The sequence below is a fragment of the Cyprinus carpio genome, chromosome A8, assembly GCF_018340385.1.
Source record: "Cyprinus carpio isolate SPL01 chromosome A8, ASM1834038v1, whole genome shotgun sequence".
Classification (NCBI taxonomy): domain Eukaryota; kingdom Metazoa; phylum Chordata; class Actinopteri; order Cypriniformes; family Cyprinidae; genus Cyprinus; species Cyprinus carpio.
The window spans coordinates 26,428,812-26,452,059 of NC_056579.1; the positions used below are offsets into that span (position 1 = coordinate 26,428,812).

At 42.2% G+C, this 23,248-nt stretch overlaps 1 protein-coding gene across 2 annotated transcripts in view; it reads left to right on the forward strand.

The window, feature by feature from the left end:
- LOC109095499 (protein disulfide isomerase Creld1) overlaps positions 1-22,333 on the forward strand; it is a 28,182-nt gene extending 5,849 nt beyond the window's left edge. Inside the window, exons 6-11 of one of the 2 annotated variants that reach the window (XM_042762979.1) lie at positions 5,948-6,134; positions 6,216-6,311; positions 11,584-11,667; positions 11,738-11,833; positions 11,960-12,100; positions 12,258-12,422. In XM_042762979.1, coding sequence (XP_042618913.1) covers positions 5,948-6,134; positions 6,216-6,311; positions 11,584-11,667; positions 11,738-11,833; positions 11,960-12,100; positions 12,258-12,376 — 723 coding nt within the window. In that variant the 3' untranslated portion in view covers positions 12,377-12,422. Of the gene's footprint in view, positions 1-5,947; positions 6,135-6,215; positions 6,312-11,583; positions 11,668-11,737; positions 11,834-11,959; positions 12,101-12,257; positions 12,423-20,959 lie in introns of those variants that run through there. The other variant, XM_042762978.1, reaches the window with a different exon arrangement.
- The last annotated feature ends 915 nt before the right edge of the window (positions 22,334-23,248 follow it).

Consider the following 23,248-nt stretch of genomic DNA (forward strand, 5'->3'; position numbering starts at 1 on the left):
TTGCTGTTAATTTACTCGCCCTCAGGCCATCCAAGATGTAGGTGACTATTTTTTCTTTACTATGTAAGGGAATTCAGGATCAATATACTCAAAGGTATACAAATCTGTGCACCAGGACTGAGTTAAACAGTAAATGAGTCAGAATTAATAATTAACACTTTATAAACTATTCGTCCAACGATAGGTTGAGTTTAGAATATCTTACCAATTGTGGAGAACAATATTATTCTCGTGGTCGTTAATGATACTATCATGCAGTTATTTACATTTTACATTTAGTCATTTTGCAGAAGCTTTCATCCAAAGCGACTTACAATTGGGGAATACATAATAGTGATTCTTCTTAAAGGGGCAAACAGACACAGGAAGTGCTCGTAATACTAAGTTTCAGGCATTGTTCGAATAATTACAAGCTAGAAAAGGAAGGAATAAATAAAGAGAAGGATTTTTTTATGATGAAGTAAAGTAGCATTGAAAGAGATGAGTTTTCAGCTGTCACTTGAAAATTGTCAGGGATTCAGAATTCCGGATAGGGGTTTGAAGATCATTCCACCAGCCAGGAATGGTGAACGAGAATGTTCTGGAAAGTGATTTTGAGCCTCTCTGTGATGGTACCACGAGGTGTCACTCACTAGCAGATCTCAGACTTCTGGAGGGGATGTTGATTCGTAGTAGTGAGTGGAAGTAGGCGGGTGCTGAGCCTGTGGCTGTTCTATATGCAAGCATCAGTGTCTTGAACTTGATGCAAGCCATGCAATGAGATAAAGAGAGGTGTAACATGGGCTCTTTTGGGTTCATTGAAGACCAGTCGTGCCACTGCATTCTGAATCATTTGTAGAGGTTTGATTGTGCTTGATGAATGTCCAGCCAGAAGAGCACTGCATTAGTCCAGCCTAGAAATGACAAGGGCCTGGACAAGAAGTTGTGCAGCATGCTCCGTTAAAAGGGCCTGATCTTTCTGATGTTGTGCAATGCAAACCTGCTAGATCGACCAGTCTTTGCAATGTAGTCTTTGAAGGTCAGATGGTCATCAAAGATTACACCAAGATTTCTGACCGAACTTGATGGAGTAATTGTAGAAGAACCTAGCTGGATGGAGAAATCATACTGTAGAGTTGGAGAGGCAGGGAAGACAAGAAGCTCAGTCTTTTTCAGGTTGAGCTGTAGGTGATAATTCTTTCATCCATGCTGAGATGTCCTCCAGGTAGCCTGAGGTCCATGCAGCTACCGTTGGATCATCTGGTTGTAATGAGAGATAGAGCTGTGTGTCATCAGTATAGCAATAGTTAGAGAAGCCATGTGCCTGTATGATGGGACCCAGTGATGTAGTGTATATGTAGAAGAGAGACTGGTCCAAGAACTGATCCCTGAGGAACCCCAGTGACCAGTTGATGTCCTTTGGATACCTCCCCTCCCCAGGACACCCTAAAAAGACCTAGCAGTGAGATAGGATTCAAACCAGCAAAGTGGAATCCCTGTGATGCCCAGTGATGAGAGGGCAGACAGGAGGATCTGATGATTGACAGTGTCAAAAGCAGCAGATAGATCCAGCAGAATAAGAACTGATGATTTGAAATCAACTTTTGCAATCCGCAAGGCTCCCATGACTGACAGTAGCGCAGTCTCAGTTGAATGCCCACTCCTGAAACCTGACTGGTTAGCATCCAGTTTGTTGTTCTGTGAGAGAAACAATGATACCTGGTTGAAAACAACTCATTCAAGGGTTTTCGCTATGAATGGAAAGAGAGAGACAGGTCTGTAGCTGTCTATAAGAGAATTGTTTAATGTAGGTTTTTTTGAGCAGTGGGGTTACCCGAGCCTGCTTGAATGCAGTGGAGAAGTTGCCTGTGAGGAGAGATGTGTTGATGATGTGTGTGAGTGCTGGTAAAAGTGTAGGAGAGATAGTTTGGAGAAGGTGTGAGGCGATTGGGTCTAGAAGGTATGTTGTAGGATGGCTGGAGAGGAGAAGTTTTGAGGGGACAGAGGGAGAAGATGGGAGTTTTAACAGTGGGTGTGGTTGGTTTGAGGTCCTGTGTGTGTGGGGCTGAGAACTGACTACTGATTGTTCTAGTTTGTCTGTGTAGAATTTGGCGAAATCATCAGCTGATTGGAGGGGGACAGAGGAGAGAATTAAATGTTTTGAAGAGATTACATGTGTCTGGAGTGCTGTTGATCATGTTGTGGAATTATGAATATTTGGCAGTATGGACTTCAGCAGAGAAAGATAAAAGCAAAGACTGATACATACTCAGGTCTGACTGATCTTTTGATTCGCGCCGTTTTCTCTCTGGTGCCCTGAGTTTGGTCCGATGCTCACAAAGAATGAAACAGATGACTTGCAGGACCCTGTACTTTATAGTACTAAATTAGTTTTAATTGTTTAAGCACCACAGCGTCAAGTGGCGATTGCAAGTGACTTCGTAATTTAGTTTTTTTTTGTGATAAAATTTTTATTTATTTTTATACATACAACGACATACAGTACATCCTCTATATAGTCCAGTGCTTTAGAAAAAGTACAATGCCAAACATCAACAGCACCCAGTTCAGCCCCATCAATTTGTGCTGCTGTACATTAATGACACATAAACTTGGCTCAACCATGAAATCAGTTTGTAGTAACGAGGATAAAACAAAGTTTACATGTGTCCATAGATTATTAACAGAATAGGACACTCCCCAACCATATGACGAGAAGTACCTGCTGACGCAGTAATACAGCAATGGCAATTGTAATTTGGTTGTAGTTTTATTTTGAATCTTTACAAGGAGTTATTATACATGCTCTATGAATAACTTTGAAATATATAAGATGATGAGCCACGTTTTTAGAGGTTAAACTGAGGTTAGACCACACTTTCTCCCAAGTCAACAGACAAATTAGGTCAGATAATTCCCGATTCCAAACAGATTTGACAGAGAAAGGCATTGCAATGCGATCAACAATTCCACCGCACACCAAGAAAATAGATGGTCGACCAGAAGATGGCGCAATCCAATCCCGCACAGAATGAGATCTCCTTAAAGTAACTCTATATACCAAACCATAGTGCCACAATCCTTTTAAAATTCATATGAAATAAATAAAGCTATTAATGTCTGTTGTATAAAATAAAAGTAGCACAAAAAAAGGAACGACAAACAACTTTGAACAAAAACCAAAACAGACCGAGAATATAGGTCTGCCTTAAAAAAAAAACAGAAAAATATTTGGATACGTGACCGATGCACTCCAACGCAAAACATATCCCCAAAAAGCCCACAGTGTCCAGAACTAGTAATCATTAGCTCGAAGAAAAGATTTCAAAGCTTATCAGTCACTAGACAAGTTTGCAGGATAGAAGATCACAGCAGAAACTTAAGTGTCCACGTCCACCTTGTTATCCTCCTCTCCTGGGCAGTTAAGATGCCTTCTTCTGTGGCAGTGAGCTGATAAAATCCTCTGCTTTCTGAGAGCACCATCTGCTCACCATTGTGCCATAGTTTAATTATCGCTGGATAGATGAGAAACGTTACAGACCCAGTGCTGTCATCCTCCTAAGGACTGGGTTGAGGTTCCTTCTCCTGGCAGACGTGGCTGGACTGAAGTCAGAAAAAACAGCGGCATGACATTATATTTCACCAGGTATGCCTGCGGTGCACCCTTCAGGATTGCTGATCTGTCCTGCCATTTCAGCACACGAAAGATAAGAGTACACGGCTGCTCGGAGTTACTTTTTCTTCCGTCATAGACGCGATGAGCCCGCTCAATCTCAGTATCGCGCCCTTTCAGTGCAGGAATCCACTTGGAAACATTAGCTCTGAGGAAGCTGGCTGCATCGGAGCCTTCCGCCCCCTCTGGCAACCCCACCAGTTGTACATTATTTCCCTTGCTCCTATCCTCCATGTTCGTCACTTTATCTGTAAGTTGTTCTTGCTGCTTTCTCAGGTTCGTGACTATCCTCCTATCCTCACGTGCAGCTGCTTGAACGCAATCGATCCGGTCACGTGTCTGTTTCGCTGCGATGGCTAGATTTTCTAACTTCCGCTTTTAGCTCTTTTACAGAATTGTTTATCGCTTGTATGTCCATATGTAGGTCAAGCAATATCGGGGTCAGTACAGAATCTATCTCCATATCACCGTATGCTGCGATGGTCTTTTGTATCATCCGCGCCACATGGATGCGCTGTTTCTATGTGTATTTAGCTTTGATTTGAAAGAAAACATTGCACCGTTGTGGTGCAGATGATACAGAAGAGCATACGCAGCATACGGTAATATGGAGAGACACAGAAGAGACTGTTGACAAAGGAATTGTGGAATAAAGTCGTTATTTTAGTTTTCTTCGCTTACAAAAAGTGTTCTCGTCACTTCATTTAACCCAGATTGCACGTCTGATGGCAGATGGAGTATTCTGATGACGACTTTCATACCTTTTATGGACCTTGACACTGTTATTTACTTGGCAGTCTATGGGACAGTCACAGGCCTCCCGGTTTTCATCCAAAATATCTTGAATTGTGTTCCAAAGACAAACAAAGCTTTTACGGGTTTGGACCGACATGGGGGGTAAGTGATTAATGACAAAATTTTCATTTTGGGGTGGAGTATCCCTTTAATACCCGTGACTCCTGACGATATATTGAGGTCTTATGAAGTGAAATGATCAGTCTGTGCAAGAAACGGAACATTATTCAGAACATTATTATCTGTAATCTAGAGCCTCAGTCAAACGCAGAAATCTGATTCTTTTATAGAAACTGGTTCTTTCTGACAGTTTGTTTCAAATGAACTGGTTCATTTCACTAGTTTGTTTACATTATCAAACAGTGACATCATGGATATGCATATTATTAAAGCACCCAATAATGATGTGAAACTTGTCTAAAGCATATAAAGTGAATAAACTTTTTACACAATCCATGAGAAACCATAAAAACATTCATTCAAATGTTGGGTTCACGCATGAGCATGTCAGCAGCTCATCTGTCTTCAGTCTGAGTTGAACTGTTTCCTCAGTTCAGTGGCTGTTGGATGAACTAGAGCACTGAATCGGTTCATTCATCATAGGATCAGATTCGCTGCTATTTTGGCTCATTTGAGTTGGAGAGACTGTCAAGCGTCCGAAAGTGCATTTTGATCAACTTGTAGATCTTTGCTGCTTGAGCCGCGAACTGTTTCAGATGCTTCAGTCTGAATTGGTGAACTGGTTTATATAGTTTACTAATGGCGCTTTTCCACTGCGTGGTACAACTCGGCTCGGCACGGCTCGGTTTGCGTTTCCACTGAAGTTTAATACCACATTAGAGTGGGCGGGATTATTCACATGTCATTATAGTTGCGCCGCCTCTACTACCGTGACTCCTGAAAAACTTTTTCATTCTGCATCGCCCCATCAAGCTCTCGCTGGATCCGCTTCTCTGCTATCAACGAGAGGAACGTAAGTACTTCCTCCACAGACAATGAAACAGCCACTTTTTGGTTGTTAAAAAAAGGTGCGCTCGTTCAAAACAGTGGCATTTGATCCTTCGCTGGCTGTGCTGATTTAAATCTACGGTTCTGTTGTGTTTGTGTCGCAAGTTCAGTGACACAGGTAATGACGATTCTCTTCAGCCAATCGTTGCTCAGCAGAGTTTACACGTCATGTTTTGGTAATGGTTCGGTTCACTTGGAACCTCAACTGAGGTGGTACTGAAAAAAGTACCAGGTACCAGGTACTGTACCCAGTGGAAAACCCCCAAAAGTTAACCATACCGAGCCGTACCGTACCTTACCATGCAGTGGAAAAGCACCATAAGAAGAACCGGTTCTCAGGAACGATTCGATTGTGAACCAGACACCACTCTGGACCATTTGCCTGAGGCTCTGTATGAATTATGTGTTCCTTGATATGCTTTTTTAATTCACAAAAATGTTTTCACACTCCAATATCGGCAGAGAAGCTGATTCTGGGCTTATTTCTGTGTGTGTGCAGAGTGTCCGTCAGGTCCTGGAGGAGTGTGTGGAGGTCTGGGCCGCTGTGAAGGTGAAGGCACACGTCTGGGAGATGGAGACTGTGTTTGTGACCCGGGATACTCGGGCGTCCTGTGTCAGGACTGTGCCGACGGATACTACAGAGAAAAGAGCTCCAACCACACACAGCCACCCTGTACAGGTAACCGCTCTCAGGAGCCTACGGGAAACATGATGTTGAAACATCTTATCAAATGTTCAAATGTCTGTCTGTTTTATGCAGCTTGCCATCATTCCTGTAAAAAGTGCACAAGTCCACAGGACAACAAGTGTCTGGACTGTAAGCCTGGATGGATCCTTCACAGCAATAAGTGTGTTGGTGAGTTCAAAAGCACTTCTCCAGAAATACAAACTCATTTGGAAAGTGGTTTGCACCAGGGATGTCAACGATTTATCAACGAGCGATTCGTTGTGGCTAAGAGATGTAATCGATCAAATCTATCAATGGTCGATTAAGCAGTTTAATTTTGGGGTGCATGCGGCTCATGTACAAGTGAGTGACAGTGACAGGGCTGGATCTTTTGCGAAAATAATTCAATAATGTACAAACTATGCTTTTAATGTTATCCAAACTTTTAAAGTATATTAAAATAGAAACAATACCATGCCCTTATCGTGGAAAGCAATAGAAATGTAATATGTGACCTGTGCTAGCAAGATGAGTAGGAATGCGCATGGGTTAATTTTGAGCTACATGCAAAAAAAAGTGAAAGATTTTAGTCAAATTTGAGGTAATCTCTATACTGAGTTTATTAATATAGTAATTATTATTAAGAAAAGAAGTGGAGGAAAAGATGCACCGTTGCTCTGTGCTTTTGCTGTGGAACCTTCAGAAAACTTGAACAGGTGTAGCTCAGTCATTTTTCGTCCGATTCAAATCATACATCATCCTGAAGGTCTTTTAATGGAGAATGTGAACATTATTGACAATTTTTGAAAAATTGCTCATTGTGACTCATTTTGCCAGCATAGGTCACATATTTAAGTCATGTTTAAATATAATAATAGATAATTGTTTCATATCGGGTTCTGCCCTTTGAAGGGGTTCCGGGACACGAGCAGGACATATATATATAATTCATTCCTACAACTTGTTAATTCCTTCCTCGACTTATTAATATGTGGCCATGGTCCATGTTTCATTAATTTGTTCCCTAGATAACACATGATTTAACTAAAATGACGGAACAAATTAATAAATTCTTAATACATGGCCATAAAATTGTTCATTTACACCACGTTCACCACAGTAAGAGATGCGAAAACAGAGATTAAAAGTGAATGACAAGAAAATAAACCTGAGAAATTAGAGGGTGAAAGGGTGAGGATTTGGGAAATGAAACAATAAATATTATTAAATTCGTGATCAACTGGCAAAAGAACACAAAGCTGCGTATGGCTTTAATTGTACAGAATGAATCCAAAAGCATGGTCATGATGTAGCATTTGTCTGCTAACCAATTATTTCTCTTATGATTTAGCGCAATAGTTGAAACATCTTTAGTTAATTATTCACATTTATGTTGTTCCAAACAAATATGACCTTCTGTATGAAACACAAATGGAGATTTACGACCCAAGCACACAGTGACCAGAGGTTGTCAGGCTTCACATATAACTATTATGTAGGACTGCATGATTTAACAGAATTATAGGGCTGCCCCTTCATTTAAGCCATTAGCCATTAGTTGACTAATCACTTAAAAATATTTATTTCTTAATAAACTAGTGTTTTCTGAGTCCATGTTGGCTGCAAAGATGAAGGTAACGATGCTGACTCGCCATCTCCGCAGTGCAGTGGGTGCTCAGTTTTGTGATGTTTTCCAGTTCATGTAGACTGAAATGGCAGAAAGCGCAGTCTGTTTGTTTTCATTATTTTACAAAAGGACAACATTTTGTTGATGATGTGAGTGTATAAAATTTAAAAGTAGAACTTTTACAGTTTTGTATGATGTATTACTCTTATCTGCATGAGCAAAAATGATTTTAAGTTATTTCCACTAATATTAGCACAAGCAATTGGATATGTGCCTAATAGCGCACATTTATTTAGATAACATTAACATGTAAAGTTGCTACTACTTTACATTTTTCACTTTAAATCATAAATCATACAGTTTGTTTAGAAAAGAAAATAATCACATTTTGTTGCTTTGCAGCCTGAAATTAAGACGAACACAGTTTTTGTTTTATCCAGCTGTATTTACCAAGTGAAAGATAAAACACCAACATGTCAAAATAAAACAACAAACAAACAAAAAAAACACCAACAAACAAAAAAAAAAACAATCACTGAGTTGGAAAAAGGATCACCCTATGCCTAAAAATGACTTGTAAACTCAATCAGGTGTAGCTAATCACCTTCTCAATGGCTACTTTTACATGCAACCAAATTATCCATTAGTAATCGTATTGACGGCTCAATCAAACTGAAAAGCCTTCATGTAAACACCTTAATCGATCCTATTGAGCTCGTTCTGAAAGAGATTTCAGTTGGATTGAAAGGGGTGGTTTATTCCTTTTCTAATACGATTGAGAGTGCATGTAAACACTTGATCAGATTGAAAACTGAAACTGAAAGGACTGTGCATGTGCAATGCCCAATGACGTATGACTCGCGGAATGAGCTGTTCTTGTTGAATAAAGTGTTGTATAAATGAGTGTCCTGTCATTATAAAACTCTTTTCACAAGTGGAGCAGGATAACCTCCCACCAGACCTTGTTTTGGATTCCCATCCACAGACGATGCAAATTATGATTTGAACTGAAATTTCAGATTTGGGCGCAAATTCCAATTTGAAGATTGTGACATATAAATGCGCACATCAACCAAATCACTTTATTTAGCTTTCACGTAAACACTAAATTCAAATTCATCAATCGTAATGAATTCAGTCTGAAAAAGTTGTGCATGTAAACATAGCCAATGTCGAACAAAGCCATCTGACTTTCAGCTGTGATCAGCTTTAATCATTTTGATTAGCTCAGCATGAAAATAACTTTCTTGTATTTCAGTCCTTGGTAGAGCAACTGAAGCAAACAATCTACTATGGGTGACAAGGCACTGTCAAAGGATCTCCAGGATAAAGTTGTGGACAGGCACAAGTCAGGAGATGGAGACAAAAACATTTCACGGTGCCTAGAAGCACAGTGAAGTCTATTATTAAGAAGGTATTTAGTAAAACACATAGCCTCCCTGGATCAGGACATCGCAAACTGATGAAAGAGCAGGAGGATACTCATCAGAGAGGCAACCAAGAGGCCGACAGCAACTCTGAAGCAGCTGCAGGAGTTTATGACAAGGAGTGGTCATTGTTTGCATGTGATAATAATATTACAAATTCTCCACAAATGTGGCTTGTATGGGAGGGTTGAAGAAAAAAGCCACTCCTCAAGAAAAGCCACATACAGTCAGACTGAGCTTTGCCAAAACACAGCTTGAAGATTCTGAGGCAGATGAGACTAAATCTGAAATATTTGGTTTCAACACCAAACGATATGTCTGGCAGAAATCCAATACAACTCACCATCCATATAACAGCATTCCTCCAGTAAAGCATGAAGGTGGTGATATCCTGTTATGGCATGTTTCTCTGCAGCAGAGACTGGAGCACTTATCAGGACAGAAGGGAAAATGGATGGGACAAAATAACGTCAAATTCTTGAAGAAAATCTGCTGCCCTCTGCCAGAAAGTTGTCAGTGGGAAGAAGGTTTACCTTGTTGACCCAAAGCACACAGCAATACTGATCACACAAGTGGCTGAAGGAGAAAAAGGTTGGCCTTGTCAGAGCCCAGACTTAAACCCCACTGAAAATCTGAGGAATGAACTGAAGACTGCAGTCCACAAACACTCACCATCAGTTTGAACTGAACTTGAGCAGTTCTGCAAAGAAGAGCGGCCAAATATTGCAAAGTCTTAATGTGCAAAGTTAGTAGAGACAAATCTGAACAAGTCAAGTCAAGTCACCATTATTTATATAGCGCTTTTAACAATACAAACTGTAACAAAGCAACTGAACAGCATTAAATAGAAAAATAGTGTGTCAATAAAGCAAAAAGGCAGATCTTCATTGATTTCAATGTCATCATCCAGCTCAGTTCAGTTTAAATAGTATCTGTGTAATCAAGTCAACGATATCGCTGGAAATGAAGTATCCCCAACTAAGCAAGCCAGAGGCGACAGCGGCAAGGAATCAAAACTCCATCGGTGACAGAATGGAGAAAAAACCTTGGGAGAAACCAGGCTCAGTTGGGGGCCAGTTCTCCTCTGACCAGACGAAACCAGCAGTTCAATTCCAGGCTGCAGCAAAGTCAGATTGTGCAGAAGAATCATCTGTTTCCTGTGGTCTTGTCCCGGGGGTCGTCTGAGACAAGGTCTTTACAGGGGATCTGTCTCTGGGGCTCTAGTCCTGGTCTCCGCTGTCTTTCAGGGCTGTAGAGGTCCTTTCTAGGTGCTGATCCACAATCTGGTCTGGATACGTACTGGATCCGGGTGACTGCAGTGACCATCTGAGTCTGGATACAGACTGGATCTGGTGGCTACGGTGACCTCAGAATAAGAGAGAAAAAGACTAATATTAGCGTAGATGCCATTCTTCTAACGATGTAGCAAGTACATCGGGTGTTATGGGAAGTGTTCCCAGTTCCGGTTTTCCTAATTTTAATGCAGCCTAAGAATCCTTTAATGGATTTGAATATTAGAAATGTGTTAGTGTGTTATGTTTAAGCCAGGTTAAAGAGGTGGGTCTTTAATCTAGATTTAAACTGACAAACTGAAGGCTGTAATTAAAGCAAAATGTGCTTCAGCAAAAAACTGACACAAGGGGGTGATCCTTTTTCCAAAGCAGTGATTTTCTGTTTTATCTTTCACTTGGATCTTATAAGTTGCACTGAGTAAATACAACCAGATAAAACAAAAACTTTCAGGCTGCAAAGCAACAAAATATGATTATTTTAAAGGGGGGCTGATTCTTTTCTAAACCCACTATATTTGGGGTGGATCAATGATAGCCAAACTTTCGGATTTCCTGTCTGATATACTGCAAAGAACCTCAAGGACCAGCCATTAATGATCTGTTCATCATGGACAATTTTTTTTTTTTCCGCAATTAAGTAAATAATAACTTAGACTAGGCCTCTTCTCGTTGACTAATGCTCAGCTATTATGGAGGCAGACCTAATCAGAATAAAACTGAAATTGTAATATGGCTTAGTGCGATTATAAAAATCACAAATGTGCAGTGTATCTCAGTGTGAACGCGAACACTATGTTCATTTACACGTGAGCAGTTCATGATCTGGTGTTTTCAGTTTCTCAGTGCAACTCACAGTAAATGCTGTGAACTGTAAATGTACTATTGGGAACTGATCAGACGTGGTCACTATGAATTGTCGTGTGAAAAATAGTTTTTTGTGTCCCACAGAAAACATTATGGATTTCTAACAACATTATGGTGAGCAAATAATGACACCATTTGCTAGATTACAATTATTTTCAACCGCAGCAAGATGTTTCCATATGATGTGTATGCTGCCTTCTATCACCAGTGTAACATAGCTTTTAATCACTCTGTGTGTGTGTTTACTGCAGATGTGGATGAATGCGGCACTGAATTAGCTCGTTGTCCATCCAACACATACTGCTTCAACACGGATGGCTCTTATGAATGCAGAGGTCAGTCCCATGCTAATGCTCACAAATGCATGCTATGTGTTTGAGTGTGCACTCATAAAGCTGTGTGTAGGTTGTGATCAGGCGTGTGTGGGCTGTATGGGAAGTGGACCTGCTCGCTGTAAGAAGTGTGCTCGAGGTTTCAGACTCACTGGAGCAAAGTGTCTAGGTAAGTGTGTGTTTATGGACCATACCTGGACAGCTTCTACAAACCTTATTTTAGCCCGCATACATTTGATGCTTACGAGTTGGCTGTTGATATGAGGTTTGATGAGAGTCTTTCTGGCTTTCTCAGACATTGATGAGTGTTCGGAGAGAGCCATTGCCTGTCCTGGACTCAATGAAGCTTGTATAAATGAGGAGGGCTCGTTTCGCTGCGAGTGTGCGGAGGGATTCATTCGACGGGACAGCATTTGTGTGGAGAATCTGCCACCGAGTAAGTAAACACATGCTTAAGCCCAACGCTTCCACACTAAAAGTATGACAAAATGAGCTGAACAAAGCAGGAACTGCAGGAGCAACTACAGATGTGATATATGTACACTGAACAAAATTATAAATGCAACACTTTTGTTTTTGCCCCCATTTTTCAGGAGCTGATCTCAAAGAACTAAGATTTTTTCTATGTACACCAAAGGCCTATTTCTCTCAAATATTGTTCACAAATCTGTCTAAACCTGTGTTAGTGAGCACTTCTCCTTTGCCGAGATAACCCATCCACCTCACAGGTGTGGCATATCAAGATGCTGATTAGACAGCATGATTATTGCACAGGTGTGCCTAAGGCTGGCCACAATAAAAGGCCACTCTAAAATTTGCAGTTTTATCACACAGCACAATACTCGAGATGTTGCAAGTTTTGAGGGAGCATGCAATTGGCATGCTGACTGCAGGAATGTCCACCAGAGCTGTTGCCCGTGAACTGAATGTTCATTTCTCTACCATAAGCCGTCTCCAAAGGCGTTTCAGAGAATTTGGCAGTACATCCAATTGGCCTCACAACCGCAGACCACGTGTAACCACACCAGCACAGGACCTCCACTTCCAGCATCTTCACCTCCAAGATCGTCTGAGACCAGCCACCCGGACAGCTGCTGCAACAATCGGTTTGCATAACCAAAGAATTTCTGCACAAACTGTCAGAAACCGTCTCAGGAAAGCTCATCTGCATGTTCATCGTCCTCATCGGGGTCTCGACCTGACTGCAGTTCATCAGCGTAACTGAGTGAAGTGGGCAATTGCTCACATTCGATGGCGTCTGACACTTTGGAGAGGTGTTCTCTTCACGGATGAATCCCGGTTTTCACTGTACAGGGCAGATGGCAGACAGTGTGTATGGCGTTGTGTGGGTGAGCGGTTTGCTGATGTCAGTGTTGTGGACCGAGTGGCCCATGGTGACGGTGGGGTTATAGTATGGGCAGGCTTATGTTATGGATAATGAACACAGGTGCATTTTATTGATGGGATTTTGAATGCACAGAGATACAGTGATGAGATCCTGAGGCCTTGCTGTGCAGATTGACTGAACATTATTGATGCATTGATTACAAATCCTGACGATGCATATGCATCGATCTTGAAACATGATTTTAAATTCGTGAATCGCCGATTTCGGACAGTAATCAATTTCAAAAGCTAAGAACCGAATGAATCATGATTTCTATAGCGATTCAAAGCATTCAAAATATATACACATTAAATTACTACAGGCAAGAATTAATGGAGACCTTGAACAGTGTTCGTGCCTCTCATCTCTCCTTCACGCACTCCACTATTTACCGCCTGTGACTGTCAGAGGATTATGCTCGCGCTCCGTTCGTCTCACTGACACATTTTTTGAGCAGCTGATGTGTGATCTCTCCTTAGGACTCGTGGCCAGTAATGCTAAAGTGAAGTAGTTTTACTTTTCTGAAGTTTTTCAATGGCTCTCGTCATCTTACCGACGAAGTTACCTGAGCAGTCGAAAGCTGCGTATTTATTGCATGGATGAAGCAGCAATGTAAGTGTCTGAAGCAGGGGTCGGCAACCTACGGCATGCGTGCCAACAGTGGCACGCAGAGGGATAATGGCTTGCACACAAGCAATAGGGAAAACTGCATACTGACGTACATTTAGAGGTAATAACTTATCATAGTCACACAGCCTGTTAGGAGCTATAAATACTATTAAAGTGTAAGAATTAACTTGCTGTAGTCTATGGATGCATGCGACCGCTGCACATACTAGCCACTTCAGAGCAAAGCCTCAGCAGTCGTCAATGTCAAAATGACTGAGATGACCAATTAAATCAAAGTAGGTGGGTTTACTGCTGACAGAAGCAGAGCGCCAAGCGCCAGTTTAACATTATAGAGAGCAAGGTAAGACGAAGCTGCAAATCATTTAATATTAGTCAACTTTTAACAGTATGTTTTATGATAGAAATGTTAAATGACTGACAGCTATATCCAGTGCAAAATTTTCTCAAATATGGCCGTTTTTAGGGAGAGAGATAAAGATAGACAGAGAGAGAGAGAAAGAGGTGTAAATTGTCTGCGTCTGTCTCTCTACAGTGAAGCTGAGTTTAGTTACTTAAAAACAGCAATTTTACCCCCTCCTTGCTGAGAAATATAATGAAGTGATTCAGTATCGATTAATAAAAGTCGCGTGGCAGTGCTGACAACAAGTTTATGAGCTTCTGAATGTTACTTTTTGCACAGCGCGATCTCAGATCTGTGTACCAGTGGTGTGTGTGTGTGTGTGCACGCTCATCAATTAAAGCTGCGCATTAATATAGAATGGTGATTAAACTGAACAGTTTTAATGCATTGGCCTTGCTGCCGCATTCTGGATTAATTGTAAAGGTTTGATAGAACGGACTGGAAGACCTGCCAAGAGAGAGTTGAAATAGTCCAGCCTGGACAGAACAAGAGCTTGAACAAGGAGTTCTGAAAGAAAGGGCCTGATCTTCTTGATGTTGAATAAAGCAAATCTGCAGGACCAGACAGTTTTATTTGGGTGGTTTGTTTGATGCAATTTCAAGTTTTTTTCTTCTTTGTGTTGTTAGATGTTCTTGGTTAATGAAGATGTTTTGTGTTGTTGAGAATAATGTATTATATATAAAGAGATATTCTTTACAAAAGTTAAGACTCGTCCACGCTTCACCTAAAACGGCTCATTTAAACACGCCCGCACATATTTACGTCACTATGTGGGAAGATTTGCATAACACGGCTCAAATGTTCACGCAAAGAAAGAAGTCGTACCTTTTATTCTCACTGTTGCCGCCGGCGCCATTTCATGGAGAAGCTGTGTGTTTTATTGTGAAAGCAAAACTACTTTGTTTGGCCTTCCAAACAAGCACGATATACACTTTGTCATGCACAGAGCTGATCTGTGCTGGTCGCTGAGGAAATACATCAACTTCCCGCGGTGGATCGCCAGATTGGCTTTCATCGTGGATGAAGCGGAGTCCAGCCCGGGGTCGTCACATGTGGTTGCCGCAAACCCCCGGCCGCACCTTCGTCAAATCCGCCAGCCGTTCCTCATTATAGCCGCTGGCTGACGCTCACTCAAGCCGCTGGCCATTCCTCACTCTTTGCAAGGACAGTCTGGTGCTTCTGACTCACGGTATGTAAGTAGGTTAACATATGTAAAGGATTTGACTATGATTATGTAAGTAGATTTAAATATGTAAATGATTTGACAATGATGAGTGCAGTGTAGTCCGATCACAAATGCAGACATGGTTTTATGTTTATGTGGCGCAATATGCAACGCATAAAAAGACAGTATGTTTTTTTTTTATTATTTGTTATGTCCCCACTGGATGCAACAACTGCCTCGTTTGTAATGGGTTTTAAAGTTTTTGTCCTGTCATGCCGGTGTTCTGACCGGGACATGCCATAACAATATATGTTGAGGGGCGTAACATTTCCGTCAGATGCTTGAAACATTTGGCCAATCACAACTCACTGGATAGCTGGCCAATCAGAGCACACCTCGCTTCTCAGACAGATAAGCTTGGAAAAAGACGACGCGTTTAGAAAGGTGGGGCATAGAGGAGAAACATGTCATGGGTATAAAGGACAGGATGCAAGTTGCAAGTAACAGTTTTTATTAAGATACGTAACGTCAGGCTGGGTTGGTGGTGGGTGGCGCAGGGAACTCGATGGCAGCACAGATCGGTGAGAAGGTGATTGAGTGCGCAGGTGAGTGATGATGAGGTATCCGGGTGATGATGGTGTAATCCACAGAGACCGAACAGGAACGAAGACACAAGGAGGAATGCTGAGCAGATGAGACACAGACATCAAACACGGAGGACCTCAAACAACGATCTGACAAACTAGAGACGAAAGACAGGGCATTAAGTAGGCTGATGTAATGGGCTGCAGCTGCCGCTGATCAAGATGACAAGAGACGAAAGCCAACATGAAACAATCAACATGGGACGTAACATGAGACGAGCAGGAAAAGGGCATTTATCCGAACCGGACAGTGCCCCCGAGCCTGCCTAGAGACGCCTCCTGGCGTTCTAATGTATTCTCCCTTACCTTATTGTCGTGTAATAATCGATAAGAGAGCCTGATCCAGGTGGTTTCCATAGCTGATATAGTCATAATGTATTGTGGGCGTACTCAACCATCGACAGTTGTTGGCTCCAAGGAGGAAGGATTCTTGGAGACCGGACATCGCAAACACCCTTTCCAAATCTTGGTTGGCTCTTGTCGGTGAGGGACCATTGCTTGGGGATGAAACCCTGAGGACAGACTTCTAGTCGCTCACAACAACTACAAAACTGACGCCAAAATTTGGGGTGATTGGGGGTCCCCTGTCGAACTAAACCCCTCGTTTGTCGGGAGGCCATGTGAAAACGAAAGACATGATCTATGACAGTCAACGCTGTCTCCTTGGTGAGGGTAATTTGGGCAAGGGAACAAAGTGGGCCGCCTTCGAAAAACCGGTCCAAGTTGGTCAAAACTACCTCTGTTGCCCTGAGAGGGCATCTGGGCTTGGTACTCTAAAATCTAGTGCCTTATCGGGACCAGGCATTCTCGAAGGGACACAAGATATTGAAGAAAAGGAACAGATCATGGGGGTCGATTTGGAAGTCTTACCAGTGGCACAAACCGAGCAAGCCAAAACAAAACTGTGAATGTAACGAGCCTGGAGAGAAGCCACCAGAATTTGCTGCTTGACAAAAAATTTAGTACGGTATGTATTGATCGACTGGATGACAAGCACATTGGAACAATGCCCCACTGAATAACGTGGGGACCGTAATCCCTCCGGCACAAAATAATCGATTCAAGTGGGCAAAGGGCGGAGGCGTTGGGGTGTCTAAGGCCGTCTTGACCTTCGATTCCCCCTCCCATGTGAGTGTGGAGACCACTAATGTCTCAGGTACGTAATACACTCGGGATGTAGATCGGGCGTTCGGAACGGTCGAAAAATCACGCGACAAGTCCGAATCGGGTTTTGTATTCTTTTTCGGACCCGGGCGGTACGGCGGAGTTCAACCTTTTGGCAGTTCTAATGTATTCTCCCCAAATTCTTATGAACCCTGGTCGACTATAAAAGGAACCCCCGAGCCTTCTAACCAGTGGCGCCATTCTTCCAATGTCATCTTGACTGCCAACAATTCTCGGTTACCAATATCATTATTACGTTCAGCAGGGGATAATCGGTATGAAAAAGAAAAAAATGTGCACGGGTGCATCTTGTCATCTGAGGGAGAACGTTGGGATAAGAACCTACTACCACCTCTGATGCGTCGACCTCCACCACAAACCTGACGTGATGGATCAGGGGTGATTAAGATTGGGGCCGAAATGAACTAACCCTTCAGTTTGGCAAACACAGCCTCGGCTGTGTCTGACCACCTGAACGTAGTTCTGTGGGAGGTCAAGGCGGTCAGAGGTGCGGCTAGTTGGCTGAAGTTGCGAATAAAATGCCGGTAGAAGTTGGCGAACCCCAGAAACCTCTGTAGGGCCTTACGCGAATCTGGACTTGGCCACTCTACCACAGCCTTAACTTTCTCGGGATCCATGCGCATTCCCTCAGTCGACACGATATATTCAAGAAAAAGAACAGACTGTGCATGAAAAGCGAATTTCTCCGCCTTGACAAAAAGCCCATTCTCTAGCAACCTCTGAAGCACTCGTTCGAACGTGCTGCACGTGTTCCTGGAGAGAAGAGGAAAAAATCAATGTCATCCAGGTAGACATATATGTATTGATCGACTATATCTCGCAGCACGTCGTTGACGAATGCCTGGAAGACCGCTGGGGAGTTGGACAGCCCGAAGGGCATGACCAAGTATTCAAAGTGCCCCCTGGGGGTGTTAAAAGCGGCCGAACATTCATCCCCCTCCCTAATACGGACCAAATGATAAGCATTATGCAAGTCTAATTTCATGAAGATCGATGCTCCCTGCAACCTCTCGAAGGCTGAAGACATCAACGGCAAAGGGTATGTATTCTTTATCGTGATGTTGTTCAGTCCCCGGTAATCAATACAAGGTCGCACGAGACCCGTCTTTCTTCCCCACAAAAAAGAACCTCGGAACCCGCCCACTGAAGAGAAAGGGCGGATGACACCCCGAAGCTAGAGAATCAGAAATATATTTTCTCCATAGCCTCACTTTCTGAAACAGAAAGCCGAATATAATTTGCCTCCTAGGCGGAGACTTACCTGACAGTAAATCTATGGCACACTCATAGGGACGATGAGGAGGGAGAGAAGCAGCATGATCTTACTGAACACTTCCTTCAGGTTGAGGTACTTCGTGGGCACGTTAGACAAATCCACTGCTTCCTCCTGAAAAGGTCCACAGACATAGAAACAGCACGGACAAGCAGACACTAGACAAGACTTGTGACATTTATTACTCCAGGCCAGGATGGAATGAAGTTGCCAGTCCACTTTGGGGTGTGACGGACGGGCGGAGCCAGGGGTGACCAAGAACTATGGGTGCAAGGGGAGAGTCTAGTATATAGAATGAGGTGACTTCAGAGTGGTTGCCTGATGTGATGAGGGTAACGTTTCCAGTGGTGAGTGAGATGACCAGCAGTCTTTGTCCATTGAGGGCGTGAACCGTGATCTGGTGAGTGAGGGGTCTGAGGGGAATTTGAAGTTTGCGTGCAAGTGCATGGTCCATGAAATTACCTTCAGCCCCGGAGTCCAGAAGTGCTTGACAGTCATGAGATCGTGCTGTTTGTCCAGTCTTACCCGGGATTGGAGCGTATCTCAGTCTTACCGGAAGTAGGGTGGGTTATGATGATGTTGTTGATTCATACTTACTACCGGGCTTGGCCTTTTAAGACAGATGTAGGCGTGATGACCGGTTCCACCACAGTAGAGGCATCACCCAGGGATCTCTGCCTCTCCTTCTCCTCCCGGGAAAGCCGAGCTCGCCCTACCTGCATGGGCTCGTGATTGTAAATCGTAGTGACCCCGCCACTGACCCGGGTACCAGTAGGAGCTCTTGGTGTAAGATTGGGTAGGTTACGTCGTTCTACTCATGTCAGTTGTGCATCTACCCTTAGTGCCAACTCTATGAGTCCGTTGAGCGAGGTCGGAAGGTCCAGGGCACAAGATAATCCTTCTGGACGCGGTCATCCTGTGACCCATGCAGGAACGTTTGTTGCACTGCAACCAGACCTCGTTCCATTGACACTCCATTCACAGATGAACGGAAACTCGATATAGAAATCATACTGATTTTATATCCTTGCCATACAAGTTTCGGCTAGCTTCCTAGAGAAGGGATCCCGCACGACATAGCCCAATTTAAGACGTGCCAGGTCATCTCCGCAGCGAGTGTCTGGAACGAAAAGCAGAATGGATGATTGAAATTCTAAACAACAACAAAAAAAAAAATAATGATGCAGTGCTAATTGAGCATAATTTATTACAGAACGCCACTTGGCTTGTATTTTTTGGACAAGGTTCTGGGCAGAAAAATTGAAAAGTGCATTGTAGTATGTTAAAAAAGCTCATAAAATTGCCATTGGGCTTAAAACTGTATATTTCCGCTAACAGAAGCAGGCGTGGTTTCAGCTGGGAGCGTATCTAAAAGTGATGAGTGGGGGGAAAACGCATACCATTAAGAGCCAGTGGGAGCTCGCAGGAGCTTGTAGGGGCTGAGTGAAGTTCAGACGCGCTCTAGAGGCGGTTTAGCCAATCACAACACACTGAGCCAGCTGACCAATCTCAGCCCATCGCGTATTTCTAAGGGAGGGGCTTCATAATAATAGTTAATAATCGAGGTGTTTGTCAGAGAAGGGACAGATCAGTGTGGAATAAAGGTAAATTTTGTGAAAAATAATGCGTTTTTAAAAAAAAGAAGCATGAACACGTTAGACTGTACCCCATAAACACAATCAAGCCTAGAAAAAAAACAGTCAGCGACCCCTTTAAATAATGAACATTGACAACAATTAACTTCCATTGTATGGACAAAAATGACATTTCTAAAAGTATCTTATTTTTTTAAGTTTGGAATGACTTAAGGGTGAATAAATGATGACAGAATTTTTTTGGGTGAACTAACATTACAATTCATAAATGTCATTAAGATTTTATTAAATTGTATTAAAATCAAATGATTGACCTTGACAGATAGTCACATGAGTTTCTTTGCATGTTGGATGAATCACATGACTTTGGTCACTACGTGACTTTGATTTGGCAAATGTTTTCAAATATTACAAATGTCAAGCAGTTTGAAGAAACAGTGAATGATTATGGCAAATCACATATGATTATCTTTGATAATTTTTTATGATGTCAGGACAGTTGTATCACCTTGACATATTGACTGTATGCTTCAAAAAAATGAATTTTAATTCAAAAAGTAAAGTCAATGTATTTAAGCATGACATCATTAGTGTGAATGTTGACTATGTAGGTTAGTTGGTACTCATTTAGTGTACTAAAACAGTGCTAAAACTTCTCATGTAGCCCGTTCAAAAGGTTTGCATGACAAAGCCTCATTTGTCATCAGCTTCTGACTCTTCCAGTACAGGAATATCATCATACATGTGTAAAGCATCAGTTAGACACCCGATGCACATTCTGTGCTCTTCATTTAGCACTGTGTTCCTGTGTCAGTCAGGTGGTGAAAAAGAGAGGAACGAGTATGAAATTGTCCATTATATTTTGACACAGAGTACTTGTAGAAAGCTCTTAATTTTCCTTACTAAATAGGGTGATTTATGTCCATTTTGATGCTGCCACAGTTTCAGAAACTGTTCTACTGTGTGTTCACCCAGAGAGACATGCTGTGTAACCTCCTCGGTTTGTGTCCTCACAGCGGGGCCAGAGAAGGGCTTGTTTGATGACATGACGGATGACGAGGTGCTCGTGCTCCAGCAGATGTTCTTCGGTGTGGTGATCTGCGCTCTCGCTACTCTAGCCGCCAAAGGAGACATGGTCTTCACGGCCATCTTCATCGGAGGAGTGGCTGCCATGGCAGGATACTGGCTCTCAGAGAAGGGCGACCGCGTGCTGGACGGCATCCTTAAAGGACGCTAATGAACCGGACACTGAGAGACTCCCAACAGGCTGATGCCACTGAAACGTGAAGCTATGGGTTTGGCAACACTGCTGTTTAAAGCTCTGTGGATGATGATGATGAGGCTGATCGGCTCATTTATAACACTGTGCTTCAACAGTTCAGCTGCTGCTGTATTTAGGAGACTCACACGGTTAGTAATGGACATGTTTGGCCAAACCCCAAGAGACACACTGTACACAACCCATTCAGGCAGAGGTCCTGTACATACTGGAATGGACATATTGGCATTTATGCACATTTATACATGGATACTGTTCATTTTTAAAATTTGTCTCAATGCATAAAACAATTTAGTTTAAAGATTTCGGAAGTGACTAAAGGATGCTCCAAAAGTCATGTTCTCACATGGCAACATTCCCAAATGCATGAATGCAGCGCTGTCACAGAAGACGTCTCTCAAACCAGAGCTGTGTATGAGTGTGAAAGTAGTGTCTTGAATACATATGGCAAATCAATTTCAACAGGGTTCCCACACTCTTTGATCAATGCATTTCCATTAACACTGGATAAGGGTTTCTTTTTATATTAGTCTTTATATTAGTTTGGGAGCTCATTCAGTAGACTATAGCTATCTCCCGGCAGTGTCTACCGAGCACAACTAGAAAATTTATATTGGTTATAGAGATTTCCATGATTCGATATCATGAACAGGAATACACTGTTAACCACCATTTTAAAACTAGCTCATTCTTCCAGGTTTTCTCTGGCTGTGGGAACCCTGTTTTACATATGCAACCGGTAGAATACAGTAATGAATGTGATTCACTGTTTATCTGAGTGTACTTTACCTGCAGATTCAACACATGTGGCCTTCCAGTCATTTCTTTCACAGATGTTTTTGGTTTCAGCACAGGTGGCTTTAATTCATTGATCATATCATGTCTGCATGCTTTACCTTCTGCTTTAGATGAAGATGTGTAAATGTGTCATCTATTTATTTTGTTTGTCATATTTATTATTTGTCCAATGTGACTATGCCCTATAACGACAGACAGCTGAGATGTGGGCATGATTTTTGCCAGCCTGAATGAGAATTACGTTTTGAGTGGTCTTGTCATCTGTTGTTAGCGTGGAGGACATTATGATTTCATTAAAAACCCATTTAATTGACCTGCATTGCTCATTTATAACCAGTGACACAGGACTCTACAATAGAAATCGCTTGAACTCTTTTATATGCACACTGTTTGGCATTCTGAACTCCACGCCAGAGAAGAGGAAGCTTCCTTTCTCAACATGAAATCAGAATTGTGATCAATTCATCAGCGCAAAGAACATTTTCTTAAAGGTTAATTTAAATGTAATAAGCTTCTCACGCTCTGAAACCATTCTCCAGTGTGTCGCCAAAGCTGTTTTTAAGTCTTCCTCTGACCCCATTTCACATCCAGTCAATTAAGTCCTGTCTACATTAAATACTCAAAAATCAATGCCATTTCACACTGTCACTCCTTTTTAAAACAAATCCAAAGCATGTACAAAAGACAAAAAGTTCATTTATGTTTTACACAACTTAAACATGTTTTCTTGAACTGATGAACAAACGATGAAACATTTAGAACATCTCATGTTTTCAGGAGACAAACAGCAGCTGATATCTGAGTTCACTGGTACACTGATGTGGATTCACTACTGCAGACATTATGATTTATTAAAACATCCTGGAGTGCAACTGAAGTCAGATTTTTTATTGCTCCTGGTTTTTCCTGAGCCAGGTGTGATAGTCATTGAGCTTGTCGTCGTCTGGAGTGACCTGCATCACAAACACACAAATCCCCTGCATGAGACCGTCGCTGCTCATGTGATGTCCTGCAGTGTTTGCACCTCTCTCCATGTATCTGTCAGTGCCATGGAGCTCGATGGGATACTGCCAAGATTTACTCAGATACTCATCTGACGAACAAGATAATGTCACAGCATCATGAGACGTCCACTGCACTAAATAACAATCTCAACTAATTTTATTTCAGCAGTATAATCAATCAATATCTATATCTATATATCCATATATATATATATATATATATA